The sequence below is a fragment of the Pelecanus crispus genome, chromosome 8 (assembly GCF_030463565.1).
Source record: "Pelecanus crispus isolate bPelCri1 chromosome 8, bPelCri1.pri, whole genome shotgun sequence".
In the NCBI taxonomy this organism is placed as follows: Eukaryota; Metazoa; Chordata; class Aves; order Pelecaniformes; family Pelecanidae; genus Pelecanus; species Pelecanus crispus.
Genome location: NC_134650.1, coordinates 25,779,418 through 25,804,847, shown reverse-complemented (window position 1 = coordinate 25,804,847; position 25,430 = coordinate 25,779,418). Strand labels below are relative to the sequence as shown.

The following is a 25,430-nucleotide window of genomic DNA, read 5'->3' as shown; positions in this document are numbered from 1 at the left end:
ATGCTTTTGCCAACAGCCTGGTGCATGAAAAGGCCAGGCTGAAGATGCGAGGGAGGCGGCTGCAAGGAGGCTGGTTTGCAAAGATGCTGTGCCCTAGGAGGGGGTCACAATCTCTGACGGGCTCCTAAAGGCCACCCTTCCTTTTCTCTTGCCCTTCCTTCCAGTTCTGCAGGAAGGGGCCCCTCTGCTCCATGGGGAACCCACCCTGAGAGCCCGGCACCCACCAGTGCTGTCCAGCCCCATGCAGACCCAACACAACTCGCTCTTCCCTGAGAGGAGGAAGACATCTTCCCTTCAGTAGTATGACTTTTCTGAAGCCAACCCACATCCTGGCCAAGCTGGAAGGAAAGCCTTCCTGGAAAGGCTGCGTGCCTTTCTCCCTTCCTTGCAGAGCAAGAGGAGATGGGAGGCAGCAGCTTTCTGCCCCAGAGTTCAGCTCCAGAGAAGATGCTGAGTAGGAAGGATTTGTACCCAGAGGATCAAAAGGCCACCTCCAGGTGAGCTTCAACTCCCACCACAGCATCCCTCTGCTCAGCACTGCTGTGCACTGGCCCATTGCCCCACCAGAGCACACTGGGAAGGCTGGATCAAGCCCATGAGCAATTGGGTTCTGCTCCACCACCATGTCTCAGTACCATTCACCTCTTCTCAAATGCTTTCCCCTCCAACAGGGAGCAGCTCTTCCCCTTGGCTGCAGCATTGGGTCTGGGGGGAAAGGTCCAGCTGGACACATGGCCGCCCCGTCCTGCTGACTTTCTGCTAACACATTTCAAAAATAAGACAGACCCCTAATTTCCCCCATCCCACAGCTCCTCCCCAGGCACACAACCCTGCATGCAGCCCTCAAGGCAGACTGGAGCAGGGAGAACATCTCCTCTGCCCACAGCCTATGCAGGCTGGGGCCTGTGGGGGCTCCCCCCAGCTGGGGCTCGCACCGAGGGGGCACCCACAGGGACCCGGAGCCCACAGTGGCCAGGAGCTGCAGGGTCCCCGGCCGACTGTCTGCCAGGAGGGTGCAGAGGGGATGCTGCATCCCCCCGGGGCCGAACGCCTGTCAGGGAGATGCTGCATGGGGCAGCCTGGGCAGGGCAACACGGGGCAGGGGCAGTGCCCAGGGTGGCACTGGGGGACGTGCTGCTGCCACGTGGCACGAGGGGCTGCCCAGATTTTTCCTCGCCTGTCCCAGCCCCAATGTCTCCCAGAGGTTTGGGGTCCTCCTGGCCACGTCGGCAGCACGAGCTCCCCCTGCCAAGGGCAGGAGGAGCAAAGAGGTGCTGTGTTCACCCAGGCAGGGAGCGGGCAGGGAGCGTGCAGCCCTGAGCTGCCCCGGGGTAACATGGTGCAGGGGGAAGTGCGTGGCAGCCACGATCCCACCACACAGTGGAGGGACGCCGGGGCACCGGGAAGGTGCTAAAATTACGTGCCTGCTCCGCTGGCACCCCCGAGCAGGGCTCTCGGGGCGCGGAGAGCCCCTGGGCACCGCTGGGCTGCCTTGGCAGGGGACGGCATGTCCGCAAGGCCAGTCCTTCGTCCCTCCCCGTCCCTCCTCCCCATCACGGCCAGCCCCTCGGAGCTCTCCCCTCCCCTGCAGCCCGGGTGCGTCTTGGCTGGACCTGCGTAAAAAACATAAAAGGCTGTTTTGCTTGGAGACGTCCAGAGGATTCCGGCCGAGCTTGCCATGGGGAGCAGAGGCGTCGGGGTTGCGTTGCTGACGCTGTCGCTGCTCCTGCAGCCCACATCCCAGTTCTGGCTCTTCAACGTCCTCTTTCCACCCACCACCACCCCAGAAGCTCCCCCGACCAACAGCACGCCGCCTGTGGTACTCGGTAAGGTCATGCCAGCACGGGCACCCCGGTGCCGCGCAGCCCCCTGGAGCCAGAGGTGAGGTTGGGGTGCCATGCTGCTGGCACCTTGGCAGCTCTTGGCTGCAGCGGCCCTTTGCAATCTGGAGTTGGAGCCATCAATGGGGGGGGTGGCACAGGGCTCCCAGGTCCCCTCCCATCCGCCGGGCTGAGGATGCAGGGCTGGCTGTGCCCTGCTGCAGCTGCCTGGAGCTGGGGGTGCAGACTGGGCACCCCAGAAAGAAAATGGGGCTCTAAAATGTCACAGCTGGTCCAGAGAGTGTTGTTTTAGGGCTTGCTCAGTTCAGGGGGGAGCTCTGCTGGTAGAGGGACAGTGGCTGCAGCACACCCTCATCTGCCGCTTCCCATGGCTGCTGCTGCTGGTGCAGTGGGCCAGCATCCACCGCCCCTTGCTCCCCCGAAGCCCACCCCATTCTGTGTCTTCTACCACTCCCTGGTGATGGTTAAGTCATCCTCTGCAGCTGCAGAAGGGCATCCATCTCACATGCCACCCAACATCCACCCTGCCTGGAGGATGGCGTAGAAGAGAGTGAGCCTTGGGCAGAGGTGCTCAGGGAGGTGAAAGGAGAGGTTGGGGCACCACCTCAGGGAGGTGGAGGTGGGAGCAGCAGCCACCAGCTAGTACCTCCATCCTGCACGGCTCTGCCTTCCTTTGCCCCTGTGCCATCACTGGGGACTCGAGCTAGGGTTTTGCCATGAAACCTCTGCTGAGCAGAATTGGGTATTTTCTCCTTTTTCTTGAATCAAGCTGAGTTTCCCCTTTAAAAAGAGAAGAGAAAAAGCAGAACATCTCTGCTGCTGTAGTGCCGAGGGCTGACCCCGCAAACTCCCTTCCCAGAGGCATCAGAGAGCAGGGGACGGTGTCTGCAGCCTTGGTGCCCTCGGGCAGGTTTTGCTTGGCCATGCTGGTGGCCAGGACACCTGGGTGATCGTCACTGGGTGCCTCTTCTCAGGTTGGCTTGTGATGGTCAGAGCATCTCCCAGTGCCCCCAGTACCGTGCCCAGCCGGGTCCAGCTGCCCCATGTGCCGCTCGGTATCCATGTGTAGCCCATCCCCCTGGGCTGGGCGTCCCGGAAACCCCCAGTGCCCTTGGGACCGCCGATAACCCCTCTGCCCCTACAGGAACTTCCTTAATAATTACCTAATGTCCTCTGGAAGGGGAGGCAGAGCTCAGGGCTGCGTGCTGGCTGTGGGGGTGCTGGCTGTGCACCCTCGGGATCCATCAGAGCGGCTCATGGTCCCGCTCTTCTCGCTGGCCAGGCAGGTCCTCTCTGCCTGCTCCCTGCCTGGGATCTCCTATGCCAGGGTCCACTGGATGGCCTGATCCCCAACCAGGTGCTTTGAAGGCAGGATTAGACCCTCCCTGTATCCCTGGGGAGATGCCACAGAGGTGAGGAAGCTGTGAAGCACGTTGAGGGAGGCAACCACTACATCCCCTTCACCTCTTGCAAGGGATGAGGCTTTCAGAGGCTGCAGCCATGCTCCTGCATGCTGCAGGAGCTGGTGCTGTAGTGGGTGGGATGGGGCTAGAGCATCTCCAGGCCAGGCTGCCCTTGCACTCTGCAACAGGGACAGTGCTGCAGCTCCCCAAAACACCTGCACCCATGGACCCCCGGGTGCAGGGACACCTGAGGCTTGTGGGGACCAGGGAAAATGGGGGACTTCCTTCTCATGTCAAAGATGCTCCTTGCCTGCATCCTTCAGCCCCCACACCAAGCAGTGTGGCTCCCACCCTGCCATGTTTGTGGGGTCCCACAGCCACGGCACAGCCCAGATCCAGATCCCAGACCAGCACAGAGCAGGCATCTATAGGGACTTTAGGCCACAAAGCAGCTCAGTCTGTCCTTGGGGGAAGCGCCTTACATGGGACATATACCAGACAGTGCCTGCAGCAGTGTGGAAGGTCCACACTGTCCCCAGCTGTGCATCGTGGGCCAGTCCAGGACCCACTGGGGCCACAGGATTCATCACCCAGTGCTCCCATCCCACCAGGCTCACAGCCACTGTCCCCTGCAGTCCCTTCACCTCTTGTCCTCACCCTTGGGGTCAGCACTGGCACCAGGAGCTGGCACTTGGCTCATGCACACCAGCTGGGAATGTTCTCCACAGTTTGTGCCCACAGCACAGGCACACATACTGGGGTGGCACCAGGATGGGTGCCCCATCCCTGCCAGGAATTCCAGAGGCAGACGAAGTGCCCTAGTGATGGTCATCTTCCATTGAGGGAGCCCAGGTCACACATCAGACCGTAAACTTGCTTAAAACTGCACTGTGTTTACTGTACATGCTATTTGCACTGAATTCCTGCAGGGCATAGTTCCGCTCAGCACTGAACCATTTCAGAGAGCTCACTCAGCCTGTGCGCAGGGTTTAAAGTTCAGGAAAAGAGTGCATGGGCCTCAGGTGCCAGCATCAGGATGACTTTCACCTTCCTGGGCTCTGTGCATCCCCGAGCTGCCAGGGGATGCGGTAGGGCTGGGCAGCCCTGAGCAGCACCGACTCCTTTCCCCCAGGCTGCAGTAAAGAGAGGAGGATGGAAACTCAGCCAGGCAGGGGGGAATAATCCTGGATGCTTTGTGCTTGTAGGGACTGGCAGGTTTGGGCCAAGGGTGGCAGCTCTGGGGGTCATCCCATGGGAAAGGCAGCTCAGGGGGTCCCTGAGGATGCATTGTTAGTGCTGCTTCCATGCTCGCCCTGCATCTTGGCTCCGAGCACCCTCACTCCTCTGCAGAGCAGGCTGTTCTCCAGGGATGCTGCTCCAACAGGTCCCCAGGTGTCCCTGGTTGGGTAGCGCCAGGGGAGCCCTGCTTAGGGGGCCGGGGGAAGCGCTGGGCTGGGCAGCCCCACAGGGGCTGTAGCTTGCTTTGCTCTCCCTCTGTGGTGCCACCAGTGCCAGGGTGTCTTGGGAACCAGCTGGAAGCAAAACTGGACAAGCCAGACGTGGTGAACTGGATGTGCTACCGCAAAACGGAGGACTATTTCACCATCTGGCTCAACCTCAACACCTTTCTGCCAGTGGGAGTTGACTGCTGGATCGATAACACCAGGTACTGCTCACCCCCACCCTGGGAGCTCCCTGGGAAAATGACCTACCAGGATTCTCCTTCCCCTCTCCTCCCCCCTGGCCATGACCTAGCACAGATGGAAAACCACAGGAGCACCATGGGACTGTTTGGGAACACAGCTGGCTGGCTCCTGCTCCAAGCGCCTGTCCCTTTCCCATGTTCCTGACACATGCTCATGCCAGTTAGACTGTCTTCAGCACCCACTGGAGATGCTGCCACCCTGCCCGGGGCCGCAGGGAGAGGGGGCTGCCACAGCCCACTCCATCAGAGCCTCCTGCCCTGAGATGCCAGGCAGTTGGCATGGATGCTGGCTTGGTACCAGTCCACCTCCCCATCCACACAAGACTTGGAAACAGCCACCCAGGCCCAAGCTGCCACCCAGTGATCTCCACCCCATCCTCTGGGGATGTGGTTCTTCTGCTACTTTGTGTCCTGTCCCTGCAGGGTGGTGTACAACCGAACCTCTCGGAAAATGTCCAACGCCCCAGGTGTGCACATCCGCGTGCCTGGCTTCGGCAAAACCTATTCTGTGGAATACCTGGATCAGAGCAAGCTGGCAGGTGAGAGGAGGAGAGGAGTGGGGTGTCCAGGATCCCACGCACTCCCTGTAAGTGGAGAGGGGTCTCTGTGTCTCCAGGAGGGACTGGTTCTGCAGAGAGCCCAGGTCACCTGGGAGTGAGGAATGTTGGCCTTGGGGACACAGTCCTTTGAGTGCCAGCAGGGACCACCCCATCCTTGACCCCAGTGCGCATCAGACATGTAGAGCCACTACCTCTGGCTGAGCCACCAAGCTACAGGTCTTACCAGAGGACATTGTGGCCATGACCAGGACCAGGGTGGAAAAAGATTGACAGGAGAAGACCACAGACCTAATTCCCACCTGTTCTGTCTGCCTGTAGGTTACCTGCACACCCTGGTGCAGAACCTGGTGAACAATGGCTACGTGAGGGACCAGACGGTTCGGGCAGCCCCCTACGACTGGAGGGTCAGGCCCCGTAAGTATGGGGTGTGTGGCCAGGCCACCCATGCAGAGAGGGAAGCAGAATGGCTCTCACAGGCTGGGTGAGCTGGCTGGTGTGGAGGAACCCCTGGACAGGGATGGCTGCCCATGGTGGTGGGCACTTGGCCATTCATGGTGCTCTTGCATGAATGCATGATGGCACTTGTGGCTTCTGTGCCCACAACTCTCTCTGGTCAGGGCTCCGAGGGTCAGCCCTGGAGCCCTGTGGCTATGAGTGACGTGGCCAAGAACTGGTGCCCCTCTTGTCTGCAGAGGAGCAGCCCGAATACTTCCAGAACCTGAAGGCACTGATCGAGGAGATGCATGATGAGTACCAGCGACGTGTCTTCCTCATCGCACACAGCATGGGCAACCTGAACATCCTCTACTTCTTGCTACAGCAGACACAAGCCTGGAAAGATCAGTACATTGGGGGTTTCATCTCCCTGGGTGCTCCCTGGGGAGGAGCCGTCAAGCCCCTGCGCGTCCTGGCGTCTGGTGGGTGACTCCTTGTGTGCAGCCACCTCTTTGCTTTCTTTTCCTCCTGCAGAAATGGAAGGGGGGTGGTGGGTAGGAGAAGGACATGGTGGTGGAAGAGGTGGGGGACAGATCGCTAAGGGGTCTGTGGAGGCAGCACTCGTGTTCTGGTACTGATGCCACTGCATCCTGCAGTGCAGAAAGCACCATGGAGGTTTCTGCCACAGCCCCGACAGCAGGAGAGTGGGCCAGGGCATGCCCTGGAGCTTGCTCTGGTTTCCATGATTGGGGCTCGTGGGTTTGGGTGTATGGAAAACTGCTGTCAGAAGGATCTGCCTGCAGCCTGGCCATCCCCCTTCCTCTGCACCAGCTCTCACCAGACAGCCTGCAGCACACCCTGCACCATGCCCAGGGTCGACTCCTGGGCTAGGGGTGCTACTCAAAAGCCAAAACACCCATCCTGGGCAAGAAAAGGGCTCAGCCAAAAATCTTGGGGCCAGGGAAGCAGTTTGGGGCATGCTCACCCCCTTCTCACTGCCTGCCCAGACATCTGTGCCACCTCCATCTATGCAGGTAGCTGGACCTTCATGCCAAACCATACAGCCCTTCTGCAGCAGAGGACATGGAGGCCACCCAAGGGACGCTCACACTCTCCTGCACCACACTCACGCTCTTCTGCACCACTTGCTTGGATCTCCCCACATCTCAAAGCCCATCCCCCATAAGCTTTTAAGCTTCGCTGTTCAGGCTTCAATCTCCTTTCACACAGTTCCTCTTTAGTCTCCTTTCAGCCCAGAAAGCAACAATCACTTGCCTAATGCTGACAGCCCAGAATATCTACAAGTCACAAGCTGAGCCTCCAAAAATGCATGGAATTAAAATCATGTGCTTGAAGATTTTAACATCTGGCCCCTTGCATCACCCTTAAGTCATCTCCTCATATTTTTCTCTATTGCCACAAGGGCCAGAGACATTTTTAAGGTGATCTGAGATTGTTGCATGGTCTTAGGGTTCCAGACACACCAAAAATGCTGAGACTTGCAGGACGCATGTGGGTTGGCCATCTATTGTCAGCATACTCATCATGCTCAGCTCACTCCTGTCCCCATAGGCAGGCATGGAGGTGCTGGGGTTGCAAGGAAACTCCAGGACTGGGTTGGTCAGGGCCATCACATGTCCAAGTCTGTCTACACTCAGCCCCTCCTAGCAGCTAGAGATGTTATGCCAGAAAGAAGAGTTTGGAAGGTTGCTCTGGATATCTGCAGCCAGAGGGGTGAAGGAGAGGACGTACGGCCATGGGCAGGGCAGGGGTAAGCAGGGGAAGATCTGAGGTGGAACAGCCGTGAGTCACTGCTGGACAGGCTGATCCCAGCACAGCCGCCCAAGGGGCACCATTTGCCAGGGTACATTTTAGTGCTGTTTCTGATGAGCCCCTGTCTGTCCTGCAGGTGACAATCAGGGCATCCCACTCATGTCCAACATCAAGCTGCGTGAAGAGCAGCGCATGACCACCACCAGCCCCTGGATGTTGCCAACGAGCCTGGTCTGGCCTGAGACCCACGTTTTCATCTCCACACCCTCCTACAATTACACCTACCGGGACTACCAACGCTTCTTCACCGACATCAACTTGGAGGATGGCTGGTACATGTGGGAGGACATGAAGGACTTTCTGAAGGGCTTACCGCCTCCTGGGGTAGACATATATTGCCTCTATGGCACAGGCTACCCCACCGTGGAGACGTACATATATGATGAGCGTTTCCCTTATGAGGACCCTGTGGACATGATTTATGGCGATGGGGACAACACCGTCAACACACGCAGTTTGGAGTTGTGCAAGCGATGGCGCGACCAGCAAAAGCAGAAGGTGCATGTCCAAGAGCTGCGAGGCATCGACCACCTTAACATGGTCTTCAGCAACCTGACACTCAGTTCCATCAACGAAATCCTGCTGGGGAGCCCACAGGAGCAGGGGAAGCTGGGGCAGGTGAGATCCAGCCCAGAGGCAGGGAAGGGGGGGAAGATTGTACCTGGACGGAAGGTCCTTAAGGATCCCAAAAAGAACTGAAAGGAATGAGAGCCAGCTTCCGTCCATGCTGGTAGCCACCACAAGCTGCCATGCAGGGGAGCAAGGGACTCAGAGCTGAGTTTGGAAGGAAAAGGAGCAAGACCAACAGTTCAGGTGGATGGGCTGGCACCTACTTCCACACTGATTGGTTTTTCTTTTGGGAACAGCGATTAATTATACTTCAGAGGCAGGCTTGTCACTACCCACTAGTGGGTGGATAATTAACTGCGCTGCCAGCTCATTAACATCACATTTGCGAATTACGGCGTATGCACAAGCCCTCATCGCTAGCAAGCCATGTTTAGGCACTTTAGAGGCTGTGGAGCCTGCAGTGCCATAGCCTCTGCTCACCTGGGACAGAGCAACTCATGTAACAAGTGCACGCTCTGACTTACCAGGGAGGTCACGGGGGTGTCACAGGGATGGCACAGCAGGTATGGCTTGCAAGAGCACCTCTGCCAGCCGCCAGTGTGTAGGCAACGAGCTAGGCTCCCAAGGCAAGAGTGACTCGAAATCAGCAGATTTACAAAATAATAAACACACTTTGCTTCTGAGCGCTGAGTCTGCCTGTCTTTGCACAGTGGGTTAGTAAAGCCAGCTGTAACCGAAAATGGAGGCGCTCACTGCCTGGCGGCACCCCAGGACCCAGGTCTTTGGGAAAAGCCACATGCTTGGTGGTGCAACCAGGGCTGGCGATGCAGCTGGGCTTGGTGACATGACTGGGGCTGGCAATGCAACTGGGATGACAGTGTGACTGGGGCTGGTGACACAGCCGGGGCTGGTGATGTGATCAGGGCTGGCGATGCAACCAGGGTTGGTGATGCAACTGGGGCTGGCAATGTGACCAGGGCTGGTGACGCAACTGGGATGACAATGCAACTGGGGGCTAGCAGCATGACTGGGGCTGGTGACACAACCAGGGCTGGTGATGCGACCGGGGCTGGCAATGCAGCTGGGTTGACGATGCAACTGGGGCTGGCAAAGCAACTGGGACTGGTGACGCAGCCAGGGTCGGTGACGCAGCTGGGGACTGTGATGCAACTGGGACTGTCAATGCAACCAGGGCAGCAATGCAACTAGGGCTGGCAACGTAGCTGGGGCTGGTGATGCAAATGGGGTTGGCGATGCAACTGGGGTGGTGATGCAACTGGGGCTGGCGACTCTGCCGGGGCTGGTGATGCAAATGGGGCCAACTACGCAGCCGGGGCTGGCGATGCAAATGGGGCTGGTGACATAACCGGGGCTGGGGATGCAAAGGGGGGTGGGGATGCAAACGGAGCTGGCGACGCAGCCGGGCTTGGCGACGCGACCGGAGGCGCCCCGAGCCCCCCGTTTCGGAGCGCAGCGCTCCGCCGCCGCCCAGCCCGACTCTGCCGCCGCTCCGCACCGCGGCCGGGGGCGGGGCGGGCTCGGCGCGGGGCGGGGCGGGGCGCGGCGAGGCTCTCCCCAGGCGCTCCGCTCCCATTGGCTCTGGCACGCCGGGCGCGGCGCCGATTGGTGGGGCGCGGCGCGTGCTCCGGGCGGCCGCGCGGGGGTCGGCCCGGCGCAGCCCACGTGCCGCCGCCGCCGCCGCCGCCGCCGCGCTGGAAGCCATGGTGCTGGACCCGGGGGCGGCGGCGGCCGGCGGCCTGGGCGCCAGCGCCGCCCCGCGCCTGCCGGACCGCCATGGCCCGCCGCTCTGCTCCTTCCCGTCCCCCCCGGCACCGGCACCGGGACCCACGCCCCGTTGCCCGCGGGGAACCCGGCGTCTGTCGGAAACCGGCGCCGGGACGCGGCGCAGCGAAAGCGCGGGGGGGCGCGGGGGGATGCGCGCCGCCGCCTCCCTGCCCCACATCGCGCGGGGGCGGGGGGGAGGAGGGCGGCGGGCGGCGGAGCCCCTGCCTGCTCGTGGCGCTGCGGCCCCGGAACGTGGAGGCGGAACGGGAGCGGTTCTTCCGCGCCAGCTTCGCCTACGACCCGCAGTTCGAGTACGCCGAGCCGGTGCCCGCCGCCGTGCTGGATAAGTACGGGGGCCGCCTCCGATCGCTTCGTCGCTCAGGTGAGGCGGGGCCGGCGGGTGGCGCGCTGCGCGCGCCTGGGTGTGTCCGCCTGCCTGCGCGCGGGCGGGGGCCGCGAGCATCGCTGCGGGCAGCTGCCGGAGCCCCCGGTGCCCTGATTCTCCCGCCGGTGCTGCTGCCAGCCGAGCTGCTACCGCGGGTAGGGGATGAGCATCCCGGCGGTTCCCGGGAAGGATGCTCGGCCTAGGAGGAGGAGGAAGCGGGGGCCCCCGGATCGTCTGCTCCCTGCCTTCCTCCTGCCCCGTGAGGGCAATAACCCGGCAGGTGTGAAGGTGTGGGTGTCCTCGTGTAGGGCGGTGTCACCGGCTTGGTGCCACCAGCGTGTAGCATGGTGGGACCGCTCCATGGTCAGGCCAGCTGGGAGCTGGTCCATGGTACACGTGAAACCCAATGGCCTGCTTTCCTTCCTGGCTTCTGCGGACAGCCTGCTGCCTGATCGTGCTCGGCTTCACATCTTTTGTGTCCTGCCTTCAGCACCCTCGTCCTGTTATTTCTTAAACTCTTCCTTACTAACCTGGTCTACCTGCAGGAATAGTACGTGCTCCGTGGTTGACGTGGGTGATGGTCATATTGGTGCTGGGCGATGCTGCCAGCTTCAGACTGGCTCTTGCTTACGGATGCATGGTGGAGGTTTGGAGCTGGTGCTGCTTCAGGAACACGTTGCTGTTATTTTTCTGCACTTGTTGCTGTAGAAATAGCAGACAAGGAGCTGGAGCACGTGGGTGACCGCATGGGAAGTGGTCCTTAGCCTGAGTGAACTGGTGATTGAGACTGGCTTGTTTTCTGGAAGGCCTAAAGATTGTCCAGTGTGGCAGCATCCTTAACACATCAGCAAATGTGGTCAGTAACGGTAATAATTGGTGTAGACTTTGCTCATACGCTACTGAAATATTCCCGACTTGCTCTCTGCTATGGATAATAATGATGTGTGGATGGCAGTGAGCAAACAGCACCCAGCCACTTGAAGGGGAGGAAATGAGCAGGAGGAGTGTGTTTTCTTGATGCTCTGCCCGCAAATGAGCCTTTCCTGGATGCAGGCAGAGCAAGGCTCTGTGCTCGGAGCTGGAGCCTGGCTATGCCCCAAAAACAGCTCGCTCCTCGGGCTGGGCATCCTGCCTCTGGCAAGAGCATCCTTTCTGCCATGCAGACCGCTTTTGGCTGCATCCGAGGAAGCAGATAAAAAAAACTCCTACAATAAATTGCAAGACAGAGGTATTTCTTTACACCTCCTATTTGGGAGCTTACATCTGGTGTTTCAAATAACTTCTTCACCAATTTATTCATTGTTTTTTGAATGTTTACTTATTCTTTCATTACTTCCTATGTCTCTGCCTGAATTATTATCCAGATGATTCAGGCTCTTTCTGTAAACAGCTTTCTAAGCAGTTAGTCATTTCCAGTGCCTGCTGTACCTCTGCCCCAGATAAACTGGTGCCAGCAATGCTGTTGCAGGGGAGATGGTCTGACTGCTGTAAAGACCTCGCTGGCTTTTCAGTGTTTTCTTCCTGCATTTAAGTAAATTTCATTCTCTGAGTAATGCAGTAAAATGAGTTGTTCAGAGCAATTTCCCCCTTTGCTTTCTCTTTTGGTACAGTTGACTTACAATACAGTAAAAGATGAATAATTGAGATTATTTTTCTCTGCGCATCGCTTTGAATGAATGAAACTAAGTGTTCATAACCAGTGTGAATGGTCTCATCCCAGATCCTAAAACCCTTTGCAAGAGCTATTAAGTGTTGAGTGTTTCTACCAACGTTTCTCCAAGTTCTCCAGCGATGGTGCGATGGGACAGTATTCATGTCACTGTTTCTTTGCTCATACCCTGCAGTAACCTCCTTCCAGTCTTTTATTTTGGGAGACTTTTTTCCTTGCCAGCTAACTATTAGCTATAAACTGCTTTTATTTTAAAAACCTGCATTAATCATGGAGTTTAAATAAATGAGACATTTTGCTAAGCCAGCATCCTTGGACAAGAGCAGACAAACAAACACCAGCTCCCTGCTTCCAGCTTGCTGCTCCACCAGCTGCTCTGCACATTCCTGGGGGGTTATTTTATTTTTTTTAATAGCAAATTTAAATAAACCAGAAGGATTCTTCTAGCCACATGGAGGCTCGTCACCCCAGAGATCACATACCTGGTTTGCTGCAGGAATGCCAACAGCACCAGCACGGAACTGGGGCTGGAGGATTTGTTATTCTGCTGCATATGGTGGGTGTGTGATTTTGGGCTGCCCAGGGATGCTCAGCAGCCTCTTGGAAGACTAAACTTGGTAACTTAAGAATTTTCCTTGCTGGGATGTTGCGCTGGAAGTCAGCAGGGAGCGTGCCCTTTTTTCGTTCTTACTCCTGGGCACCAACTGTGCTGGGTTTCTCTTGGCTTGGTGCTTTAGGTCCCCTGGGAGGAGAGAGCAAGTGGCTGAGCAGAGGTGGGAGGAAGAAATCATCGTTTTTCTGCTGCAGTCAGCAGGAGACACCTTGCGGCACTGCAAAAACGATCCTGATCATTCAGCAAACAAAAGAAAAAACCCAAACAAAAAAACCCTCAACAACAACAACAGAAAAAACACACAAAACCAACAACACAAAAAAAACCCCACACAACTTCTTCTGCAATAAGTGACTCGAGAATAAAAAGCAGCTGTGCGGAGAAGACTGTCCAGGGAAGGAAAATCAGGACCTTCTGCTAGGGCAGAGAGGCTGCTCACCAGATGCAGGCCACAAAGCCTCTCTCACGGGGTTTTGGTTGGTTTGAGTGCTGGTACTGGGGTGAGCACCCATCTACTGATCCTGGTGACCTTAGGGACGAAGGAGGGGATGGGACCTCCTCTGCAGGGCCCAGCCACTGCCCAGAGCCTGTACAAGAGCAGGAGGAGGTAAAACCTCCACCATTCACGAGCAGCACTTGGTCCTGGGCTGGGAAGCTTGACAACAGCTCAGCCAGGTTTACAGATTGAATAAAACTGCTGGAAAAACTCCAGAACTGGTGCAAAGTTGTCATCATCTAGTTTGGCATATGTATTAATAGACTGGGGAAAGTCATTGCTTCAAAATGTCTGCAGTGCAAACTCACTTTTTGGGGAAGGACATGTGCTAATAAATGCTTGTGGTTTATAGATGCTCCATAAATGTTAATGCTAATAAAATAGCACATGCTGCTTTTATTAGAAGGCTGTTGGTGTGCAGCAGGCTGGTTGTGCTGAGACCCTGGCTGAAGAGGGAGAAGTAGCATCGCTGCAAAGGGAATGCTGGTGATGCCCAGCTTTCCTGCTGGGCTTGCAGTCTGGCGCTGCAGTAAGAAACTCTTGGAGTAAAAAGCAAGCTGATGAGCTAGACCTCTTTGTGCAAGCACTAGAATTTGAAAGGAGAACTGAAAGCAGAAAAGATGAAAATAATCACGGCTTTAACCTCCAGAAGCAGTGTGCCACAACGATGCCGTTTTGCTTCTGCTTTGCCTGGTTCCCACAACAGATGCTTGCAAGGGTGATAAAAAGCAGAAAGAATATACTGTGGGTTGTGCTGATTGCATTAAGTGTCCGTCTGTCCTGGTGGCCAACTCCAGCTGGCTCAGTCTCCTTGTTTTTTTAGATATTGCAAAACCATTTCTCACTTTACAGGTGTTTATCAGGGATTATCTCTGCTGGGTTTTATTGCATGTGGGATTTTAAGATGTGTTTATAAGGGGAGGGTGTTTGCACTGATGTTTTGTTTCTGTGCGCAACAGGCAATCAGGATCATTCATGCCGTCCTGGAGAAGTACGGGACCTATGAGAGCTTTGAAGTCGCCACGGGTGGGAGGCTGCTGAGCAAGTGCCAGATCTGGTCTGTGATCCGAAAGTACATGCAGAAGGAAGGCTGTGTGGGAGAGGTAATCTGCATCCCTGCTTTATTGCTTGTAAAATACAGCTGCAAAATATTTACTTTCTGATAAAAAGGACTCAGATTAAGAAATGTTTTGGGCACAAAGAAGAAACTTTTCTACTCTGAGCGATTGTATCCTTTCATCTCTGGCTTGGCTGCATTCACTGTACCCCAGCGTTAGGATGTGGGTGCTGGTTCCCCACCAATTTCCCTTGATTTTTTCAGTGTATATCTGCCTTTTATGAGAGAGAGAGAGGAGCTGCTGCTTGTCTGCGTGGCCATGTGGGGAGCATTTTGCTGCGTGCATGAGGCATCAATTACTGCTGTTAGCGGTGGTATGGCAGACATCTCCAACAGCTGCCTTTGTTCACATGTCCAAGAGCAAAGCCAGGGGGAGGGATTTCCTGCTGTCCTGTGGATGTGCTGGGTTATGGTGCTTTGAAACCCTAAGCTCTGGTTTTAAGGCTGGGAAATATGTGGTTAAGATACAACAGTAGCCATGTGGTATGGAGGAGGGGGGAAAGTTCAGCAACTCTTAATCTGGTTTGTCTGTGCCCCCAGCAGCATCCAGCGTGGGATGTCCCATGTCTTTGGTTAAGAGGCATTTTTTCCCCTTCCTGCCAGCAAGGTGTGGGCAAAACACTTCCACTGTCCTGGGTTCAAGCAGTGAGAAGGGTTTCTGGACCTGGTTTTGCTTTTTGGCTCCCGGGGCTGCCTTTGTCTGTTGGCTGCAGCGCAGAAGGCCATGCAGTGCTGGCTAGCACGGGGGCTTCCTCGCCACTGCCTCTCAGCCAGACTGTTTTTCCTAGCTCTGACTTTTCACCTCCATCTCCAAACAGGGTTATTCATGAGCATTTCCCTGAAGCATCAACTTGCTCGGCGGTACCCGGCACATTTCATGCCTGCAAAAGCAGGAGTGAGCAGTTCCCCAAGGTCCTACCTGGCCAGGGGATGTTTGCTGTGATCCCTCCCAGGGGTGTCCCTGGGATGTGGATTTGGCACCTTGGCCCTCCTAAGCCTTTGCTTAGGACAAAAAGGATCTCTGCAAATCTCTTCCTATAATTCAGCTGCCTTTTAGTACCCAGAACTAGTCCTGATACCCAGCATAGCAACTGGCCAGTCTTACTTACAGACCTACACTTATGACTTGCTAGTTGTGGTCTATGTCTTGATTTTATTAATTGATTAAATTCAGCTATTTTTCTCTTCTCTGTTAATCTAAACCCAAATTGAGCTCTGGCTGGGCAGAAAGCCATCTTTTTTCTTACATATTGGTGTACAACTGGCTTTCTTCCAGCCCTGTGTAATTTTCCCTTTGCTCAGGGGAACGCAGGGTTCAGTAATTATGTTTGCACATCGGCGTGTGAGATATGTGGCTCTTCTATCCAAAACTTTTGATAAGTGCTTTTAAAACCTTTAAAGCATTGGTTTGTTCGTTGTTACCCATTAGAAATTTTGCTGAATTTCTCTGGGATAGGGAAGAGGGAAGGGTTTCATCTGTTCTTGATACAGCAGTGTTGGCAAAGCTTGCTCCCCATATAGGACAAACACTTGCTGAAACTTCTGCGTTGCTAATAACATAACACCCTGTCGGGGAACTGGGCAGTTTCAGACATGTATCTCCCTCCCCGCACCTGTATCTGTAATTCCTGACTTTCACCTGCTGTGCCCTGTCTATTCTGCCATGCCATTTCCTTCCTGTTATGTATTCATTGTGATGGCTTTCATAAAAAAAAAACACCAAAGAAATTCTAGTGCGGGGGTTTGTGTTAGCCGAGAGACTGACCTGCTGATGCGTCAGCTGCCTGCAGGCAGTCCTGGCAGGCAGCGTGGCCAGGCTGGTGGCAGTCACTGCAGGCAGCTGCCCTTTGTCCCCGGCACTGCTCAGCAAAGGCAGGATCCCGCTTTCCAGCACTGCAGGCAGCATGCTCGTGGGTAAGTATTTGCACTATAATTAACTCTGCATCTTCAAAAGCTTCTTTGTTGGGGTGTGAGCTGCAGATCCTGAAGCTCTTCTGCTTTTCTTCTGGCCTAGGACTGAGGTGACACTGCCGGAGCTCAGAGATCTCCGTACAGATTTTGGCGAGCTCCCAGCTTGCAGCAAAGAAACCCCTGGCCCTGTTGGTAAGTGCTGCATGGCAATCCCTCATTTGTGAAATGTTGTTAGGCTGAATAGCACTAGCTAGCATCTCCTGGGATCCCATCAGTGGTGCCTCTTCACCCTGGAGCTGCTCAGTGCTGGCACTTTCTTGGCATGCAAGGTCCTGAGCAGATGGGGAGGCTGCTGGCAGTGCCAGGGAGCTGGGGAGAGGCAGGACCCTGTGCCCTGGAGCTGGGGAGCTGTCAGCAGTCTTCCCTCAGTTCCTGGGGATGAGCTCTTTCTCCACCATTGCATCCACAAAAGTTGAGCAGGAGCTTTGTGGACCATGAGGATGCTCTGGGGATCCTGCTCAGAATGAGAGAGTCACAAACCTGGAGAGCTGGTGTTGCTTCTCCAGGCATAGGACTTTGGCTGAAGTTGCAGCCCTTGTTGTAACAGCATCTGCAAAGCTAGAGGGTCCTGAAATAAGGCAAGTGGTGCTGCTCAGCAGGCAGATGAACTGCTGCAGCCAGAGAAGCACTGCGGGCAGCAAAACAGGAGTGTGTGAAGCTGCAGTCTCTGGTGATGCTGAGGGTCCCTTCCCATTGCTCCCGGCTGGCTGGCTCAGCACGGGGTGGTTCTTGGCACCTCTGTTTAATAAGAAAAAACAATGCTATATCACTGCATTTTCAAATAAAGGGAAAAAATAAAATAACCCAAGCCAATGCCTCTAAAAAGTCATCAGCCTGATATCTGAAGAATGACATACTGGGGTTTTGCCCATCACCTTCTCACCGTGGTGGCCCCTGGGTGCATCCATATTGTCAGCTCTTGTGGGGTGACTGTGACCTGCAGCTGTACATGTGGCTGCAGGTGCTCTCAACCTCTCTGAGCGGTGTCTAATCCTGTTTCCCAACCCCTGGATCACTCCATTTCCATCTCTCATTCCCCTGCCCAGCTCTATCCCAGGATCTTTCCATCCTTAGGACAGGGATGGGCAATTTCTCTCCAGGCCATGGCAGCCCTATGCCTGAGTCAGGGGATGTTTCTGCCTGCAAAACCCCTGCTGTTAATTTGCCTATCTGATTGTGAACCCTTGCAAATATCATGCAGTGGGTTGCATCATTTGCTGATACTTCTTTGTCCTGAATCTGCTTCCTAGTCGCTTCACTTGATGCCATTGAGCTCTTGTACAAGGAAAGACAGTTTCCACTCCATATAATTGAGTTGAGTGCTGTTTCTGTGTTGCCTTTACCATTTCTTTGCCATTAGAGAGAAAAAAAAAATCAACAGTGCTCCCTCCAACTCGAATTCTTCCTCTAAAGGCTCTGGGGTGTTCTTGCTTGGAGTTTTCCTTTGTTCCTGGAAACACAGATAGGTGACTTCAGCTGCACCCTTCCCTGTGTGCTCAGCCTCCAGCAGTATCCCAGCTTGTTGCAAACTGAATTTTTCTGTGCCCTTGGATCTTTGCCCAGACACTGTATCCCAGGGAATGCTTCATTCTGCATTTCAGCTCTTGCTGCCTTGCCAAAAAGGGCTTGTGCAAGACCTGGTTTCAGTGCTGAGCATTGCATCCTCAGCATCCTCAGCAGCCTCTTATTTTCCAGCTGTTTGCTGTGGTTTTCTTTGCTCACCCTGTGCATAGTCATTTCAGATAGGAAAAAAAAAAGGAAAAAATTTGGTTTTGGACTGTTCAGTCTGCCTCTTGTTCAGGCACGATAGTGAAGACTGAAGGGCAGCATTTGCCTTTCCACAATTTGGCTGGGCTCATTTGGTGCTCACTTCGCATTGTGTGAGCAGATCATTGATGCTGTGGCTTTAGCTATCTCAGGACAGGAATGCCAAGCTTGGTGACCATTGACTTGTCCTGTAGCATAAAGCCCCTCCAAAATAATATAAAAATCAACTTTTTTAAAGCCAGAACAGTCTGTTGCAAATGCTGCTTAGTGCTTATTAAAGCAGGGTGTATATCTGCTTTAGGGAAGCTCAGCCCTGGTAGGATGCTCAGGTGCTAGCCTGGGTAACAACAGGGAAGATGCAGCATATGATGCAGGACACAGCATTCCCAGTACAGCAGAGGAAAAAGCCATGGACAGGTGATGGACAGATATTTGGGTTATAATAAAAGTGTTTTCTTCAGGGGTGGGAATTAAGGTGCCAGTGCAGGTGGGGAGGGAGAGATGGAGGTTACCAGAACGGCAGAGATGAGCTGCATGGAGCGTTTACCCATGTAACACTCAATATAGTTAAACTGGGTTTATGCAATATTTCACCTGCGTAGGTGCTCTGAGTGTTGTTTTCAGAGATGGCTTTTGAAATTGCACGAGGGAAACTTGAACAATTTGGGGGGATGCCAAGCGAGCACCAGCCTCCCAAAACTCACCGGATGGGCTGACCCCACTGCAGCAGGTCCCACTGGTATGGGGGACCTGGAGCTGCTGAATCCGTGTCACCTGGGGATGGCGCCTGGAGGAATCCAGCGTAACATGGCCAAGGATGAGCAACTGGAAAATGGAAAAAAGCAGAGAGGAGGAGCTCTGGGAGGGTATTTTTTTTAATCGGTTGGGGGAAAGCAGGTTTAAGAAGGAGAGCAATTTATCCTAGGGCAGAAGTTAGTTTTTCTCCATCTAGTTCCCTAAATTCCAATTTCCTTGGGTTTTATTTTCATACAGGGGCAATGAAGTGTGACAAGACAGCGAGATGTGGACCTGGCCTTGTGGAGCACTCCCAGCCAACCAAGCATCCTCTGTCATGGTAGCGGAGCTCCAGCTGACACAGTGTGTCGTGTCCGGTGCTCCCTGAAAGAGCCTCAGGTCGGGCAGCAAAGACCTGGGGACCAGGACTGTCACAGGCTCCAGGCATCAGTTCTGTGCTGCAGCATCCTTTGAGGGAGCAGGAAAAGTGCTGCGATGATGAAATGTATTCCTCATCTTTCTTTTGGTTTAAACTCTGTCCCCTGGCTCTCCCTTTCCCCTCCTGCATCCCAGGATTTCAGCCTCCACTAGTCACATTTGGGATTGCCATGTCAGATATCGGGGCTGTATCCCTATCACATGGAGCTGACCTAAGAGATGGGAATTGGTTAAAATCATACCAAAACCTGGCTCATTTGTACCTCCTTATTTCTGCTTGCAGTGAAGCCGTCACACCTTCCCTGCCTGTCGTAGCTCCAGATGGGGCTGTTAGCAGAAGCTGGCACTGCTGCCAAAAGTCTTCTTCCCATCAAGAGCCCCCAAGGGAGCTCATGTGGCTGGGGGTGATGATCTTTCTGGAAACTAACCTGGAGCATAAAACCAGTTTTAGTCTGGATCAGTTTCCTGCCTTGGTTTGTCCCAGATCACCAAGGTCTATGGCTGGACGTGGCAGAGGGTGGCGAAACTGCAACCCTTACTTATTTTGGCTTGCTTACTGGAGCAGAAATAAAGCTTGAGGAGATATGCACAAGTCAGAAGTGAACTAGCAAGTCTTTTCTCGGAGTTGGAGGGATTTTCTTTCATGCTGGTATATGTTAATCCAGGTAAGCAATTGCACTGTAAGTATTTTATGCTGTTCGTTTGCCCAGTGGTAGACTCTGCTCTGTTACATTGCACTTTTGGCTTTCATGAGCAGCTTTGCACAATAATAAATCTGGGTTAAAGCAAACCCATTCAGTCTGCTCTCCTTTTTTAAAATAAGAGAAGAATTGCCACGTAGTGTGTGTGCGTGTGCACATTTTCATCCTGAAAAGTGTCAGCTGTGAAATAATAGCTGTTTTTTAGAGTTAATATGGATGTGACAGAAGGATTTTGAGATTAAATTGGTATGTGCCCAAAGGTCCCGAGCATTGCTGCTGCCAAACCTCCCATGCAAGAGCTCCTGGGGATGTGGCAGAGCCACCAGTCTTCTCCAGTGATGCTGCAGCTTCAAGTTGCTGCAGGTCTGAAGTTGGATGGTCAGAAAATGCTGCTTGGCCACCATGTTAACTCTTGTTAACATAGAGTAGCTGTCTTGGCTCCAGCACTTGCGATAGCCAGGTTTCCCCAAATAGATGTTTTTTTCTGTATAAAGATGTTCTCCAGTCCTGTGCATGCACTGCCTGTCCCTGCTGTGAGTTGTGGCTGGCACAAAGGGTGGGCTGGTGTGGATCTGTCCTTGCTGCTCTTGTCTTGGAGCCTTGAAAGGGAGAATCCACAGGAGAGTCCATGAAAATGGAGCCAGAGCCTTGGTTCCCTCATGGAATGCTTATTGGGGGGGGGGGGGGGGGTGGGGTGGTCCTAGAGGTTGGGCCCATAACAAAGAGAGCACTGTTGGTTGTTTAGAGTGGGGTTGACTTGATGACCAAATTTACTGCGCCATCCCATGCTAGTGGGGATGCAGGAGCGGGGCCAGGCACGTCTCCAGAGGTCCTGTATGGTCATAAAATTGTGGGGAGTCCATGGAAACAAGCCGGGGGAGAGGAGGAGATGCTGGATCCAGAGAGATGCTGGAGCCAGGCTGCCCAGGAGCTCCCTGCTCCCACCATGGTGCCTGTTTGCTGGCTGTAAAAAGGTTGAAGAAGTTACTTCATCCTGTTGTGGTTTAGCCCCAGCCAGCAACTAAGCACCACGCAGCCACTCGCTCACTCCTCCTGCCCCAATGGGATGGGGGAGAGAATCGGAGGAGTAAGAGTGAGAAACACTCCTGGGTTGAGATAAGAACAGTTTAATAATTGAAATAAAGTAAAATAGTAATGATAATAATAACAATATAATAATGATAATAACAATAGTATACGAAGCAAGTGATGCACAATGCAATTGCTCACCACCCGCCGACCGATACCCAGACAGTTCCCGAGCAGCGATCGCTGCTCCCCGGCCAACCCCCCCAGTTTATATACTGAGCATGATGTCACATGGTATGGAATAGCCCTTTGGTCAGTTTGGATCAACTATTCTGCTGTGCCCCTCCCAGTTTCTTGTGTACCTGGCAGAGCATGGGAAGCTGAAAAGTCCTTGACTAGCATAAGCAGTAGTTAGCAACAACTAAAAACATCAGTGTGTTATCAGCATTCTTCTCCTACTAAATCCAAAACACAGCACTATGCCTGCCCCTAGGAAGAAAATTAACTCTATTCCAGCCAAAACCAGGACACATCCCTCTGTGGGATCGTCCGTTTCCTCTCGGCACCCCCTCAGCACCGGCAGTGCCCTTCCTGCCTGCTCCTGCTATGTGTGGTTTCTTTGGGCAGCTGCAGCATGAGTCGGTGATGGTGCAGCAGCACCAGGCATTGCCACTCGTGGCGTCAGTGGCTTTTTCTGACCATCTGCCACCATCTCAGCCTCTGCTTAGAGCCAAGACCAGGCTGAGCAGCTCCTCCCATGGCAGCGCTGATGCCAGTTGCCTCCTTCTTCTTCTGCAGGTGGTGGTGCAGCTCACCGATGACCTCCTGTCCCAGGCAGTGATGATGGTGGAGGACAGCCGGCCGACGCTGGCCATCAACCTGGCTGGAGCCCGGCAGCACTGGCTGGAGGGGATGCTGCGCCATGAGATAGGTCAGTGGGGCGATGGCAGGGCAGAACGAGGCAATGCTGTGAGCATCCTCTGGTTGTCACCGGGGTAACAGCCTGGGGGCTGTGGGGACCACAGGGCAAGGTGATACCCATGGGGTCCTGCAAGGAGGCATCTTAGAGGGGTGCTCCTGGGCAGGTTTTGGAAGGGGCTGAGGCCACCTGGGTCCCTCTCTGCATGTGGGGCAAGGGGTGTCGGGCATCCACCTATGCACTTGTGTGCCTGCACCCCTGCCTGGGGCATCAGAGCAAGCAAATGTCCCATGGCAGCATCTCCAGCCAAGACTGGAGCTGGCACCCATGGATGCTGGGTCTCAGCCCCAACCCCAGTGACTCGGGGGGCAGGGGGTCAAGCTTTTTGGAGGCTGTGGCCAACAGCGCTCACTCCCATCCCTCCTCCCCAGGCACCCACTACATTCGGGGGGTGAACAACACCCGCCAGCCCTGGCACAGCTCTGAGGGCCGCAAGCAGTACAGCCTGAAGCCCGCCAACCCCACGGAGGAAGGCTTGGCCAGCCTGCACAGCGTCCTCTTCCGCAAGCAGCCCTTCCTGTGGCGGGCAGCCTTGCTCTACTACACCATTGAGCGGGCCAGCCGCCTCTCCTTCTCCGCCCTCTTCCAGGACCTGGAGCAGTATGTCCAGGATGCTGGTGTCCGGTGGGAGTATTGCGTGCGGGCAAAGCGGGGCCAGACGGACACCTCGCAGCCAGGTACCGCTTGGGGGGGTGAAAAGTCTTTGAGTTTGGGAAAGGTGAGGGGGTTTTGTGGGTTTGGTGTTTTTTTTTTTTTTTTTTTTTAAAAAGAAATACCAGAGGCAGGTATGTTTGGCTGCTGGGTGAGTTGAGCATCACTGACCCCATTGCCACAGCAGCTTTTGAAATGGTGGCCTTGCCCTGCATCCCTCCCATCCCTGGCACTGTTCTCCTATGGATTTACACTTGTCTTTATGGCAGTGATCTTTTGTATGCAGTCTTGGCACATCAGCTGTTCGGCTGCTCAGGGTCAAGTGTTGGAGGATACCCCCACACACATGGGGAGACCCATAAGGTGGTTGCGGGCTGATGGGAGTGAGTCACACAAGCTCCTGGGAAGGCAGCATCCAAAGGACAGGAAAAAAATTAGCATTTCTGGGGCTGCATTTAGGTTCTTGCAGTGGTTTAACATTTAAAAAAAAAAAAATAAAAAAATCCAGTGGGAGGAAGGGTGAAAGCATCCCAGTGAGAGGTTTGTCGTCCCCTCTGCCAGGACTCTTCTGCACCCATCTGCCTCTGCAGCTCCCAGCACTGGTCCCCAGTGCCTCGGGTCACTCATCCTTGGGGATGCAACAGTCCTGGCTGCAGCACCAGCAAGGCCTGAGCCCTGGCACACTCGTGTTGCCCCCATCCAGTGCCATCACTGATTATCGCAGTCAGCAGACATTTGGGTGAGCAGAGGGTGGTAGGGAGCCAGGCTCCCACTCCCAGCCTCTCCCGCTCTTCCAGGCTGTTTCAGTAAGGACCAGGTCTACCTGGACGGGATTCTACGCATCCTGCGCCATCGGCAGACCATCGACTTCCCGCTGCTGGCTGCACTTGGAAAGGTAATGGCTGGGGCCGGGAGGGGCTGATCCCAGAGCCCTGTCCTATCCCAAAGCTCACGTGGGCTTCCACAGTCCCATGTTTTCCTGAAAACAAGCCCTTGGCTGGAAGCCCTTCACCTCTTTGCCTTTCCCTGCCTGTATGGGTTTTGGTGGAGCAGGGGAAGGCTGTGCTGGGTAGGATGCAAGGAAGGACGGGACAATCTGTCCTCCTCTGTGGGAGACCCTTGCAGGAGCGGCTTCACCCAGCAGGTTAAGCTCTGCTGGCCCTCTACCTTGGCCACACCAGTCCTGCTGTCACCTGTCCCTGCAGCGACAGAAAAATGACCAAAACCACACATCCTTGCAACTGCGCTCTGAGGAGCTCTGCCAGTGCCTCCCTGCAGGCAGGCAGGGTGTTTGGGCAGGGGGTAGGTGACCCGGGGGGGGGGGCCAGACTCACTCCTTGGATGGGCATGCAGGGAGTGCTGACCCCATCTCCCTGCGTCCCATCAGGTCTCCTATGAAGATGTAAATCGGCTGAAGAAATTTGGGGTTCTGGAGAAGGCCCGCATCCCCCATTTCATGCAGGACCTGGAGCGGTACATGAAGCAGCTGGACCACATCGTCACCACCAATGGCCTGAATGAGGAGGAGCTGGAGCAGCTGCTGCCTGACTGAGGGGCATCCCTCAAAACTGGCACCCCAAGGGGTGCCATTTAGTGGATATTTATTGGGGCTGGAGGAAAGGGCAGAGCCTGGGCTTCCCCCTGCGCCTGGGTGACCGCTGTGCATGTACCACTGTGTAGGGTAGCGCGGCTGAGAGGGCCGGTGTGGTTAGTGTTGATGTGTTTCCTCCCCCCACCACCATCCCCTGTGCATTTTGGGGACGGCTGCATGGCTCCACAGAGCCAAAGAAGGTTCAGAGGGAGCAAGGGTAGAGCGAGCCAGGAAGATGCACCGGTCCCCCAGAGGTGCAGGAGGCTGTGCTGGGGTAGTTACAATGTGGGGGGGATGCCCTTAGGGTACCGGGGGGGTGCTCCAGCAGTGTGGGGACGCCTACTCAGGGCCAGCAGATGGGGCTGGGGGCTCTGGGCTGTGCCTGGCAGCCCTGGCAGGGAATAAGGGCTGGCCCACACCCACTGATTGCCCCATGTATGCATTTCATGCTCCCTCATGCCCATCACTAGCAGCAGAAGGACTTTAATCCCCCAAATACCAATCTCTGCTCTCCCCCCCCCCCCAGATATTTGCCCACAATTAACCATCGCTCTGCACCCCAAGTACAGCCACTGCCTGGCTCAGAGGCACAGGAGGACTCAAGGTGGGGATTGGGCTTGATGTATGGAAAAAAGTGTGTAATAAAAATGATGTAATGGAAACGTGGTCAAAAGGTTGTGGATAGCATCAAAAGCCAGGCTGGCACCACGTGACCACTGACTGTGCATCTCACACAGGCAAAGCTGCATGGCTCCAAGCTGGTGCATCAGGAGCAGGAAGGGGTCACCGGAGTATGTAAAACAACACTGGGCAAGGACAACATTAATAAATCAAAGCAGGCAAAAGGAGAAGATGCCCTGAGCTGTTCCTGGTCTCTAATACGTGGTCTCTGCAGCAGTCATGGAACCCTGCGGCTGGGCTGTGCCACCCCTGGGAGAGTTAATTTAAAAGAAGGAAAAAAAAAAACCCAAAAAGCCACTGAGCTCCTGCAAAGGGAGCACAGACCAACTTGTGGCTCCAGAGAGCCCAGGCTCAAACCCAAAAGCTCCAAGTTTGGCTGCAAGCCCTGTTCACAGCACCTCCAGCTGTCCCACACTCACAGGGCAGCTGCAGCCCCTCTGCAGGGTGCAGAAGCTCCAGCAGGCAGGGCAGCACA

The 25,430-nt window shown here is 55.0% G+C and overlaps 2 protein-coding genes across 2 annotated transcripts; both read left to right on the top strand.

Moving 5' to 3' along the window:
• The first annotated feature begins 1,678 nt into the window (after window positions 1-1,678).
• Window positions 1,679-8,476, top strand: LCAT (lecithin-cholesterol acyltransferase). The gene is made up of 6 exons (XM_009493707.2): window positions 1,679-1,826; window positions 4,754-4,910; window positions 5,373-5,488; window positions 5,828-5,923; window positions 6,202-6,426; window positions 7,854-8,476. Exons 1-6 carry the CDS (start codon window positions 1,679-1,681, stop codon window positions 8,474-8,476), a joined length of 1,365 nt encoding a protein of 454 aa, XP_009491982.1.
• A 1,592-nt stretch (window positions 8,477-10,068) lies between these two features.
• Window positions 10,069-24,235, top strand: MATCAP1 (microtubule associated tyrosine carboxypeptidase 1). The gene is given in 8 exon segments (XM_075715539.1): window positions 10,069-10,323; window positions 10,325-10,489; window positions 10,491-10,514; window positions 14,255-14,398; window positions 21,852-21,984; window positions 22,404-22,709; window positions 23,481-23,578; window positions 24,071-24,235. Coding segments are annotated over 8 exon segments (1,290 nt in total).
• Window positions 24,236-25,430: the final 1,195 nt, after the last annotated feature.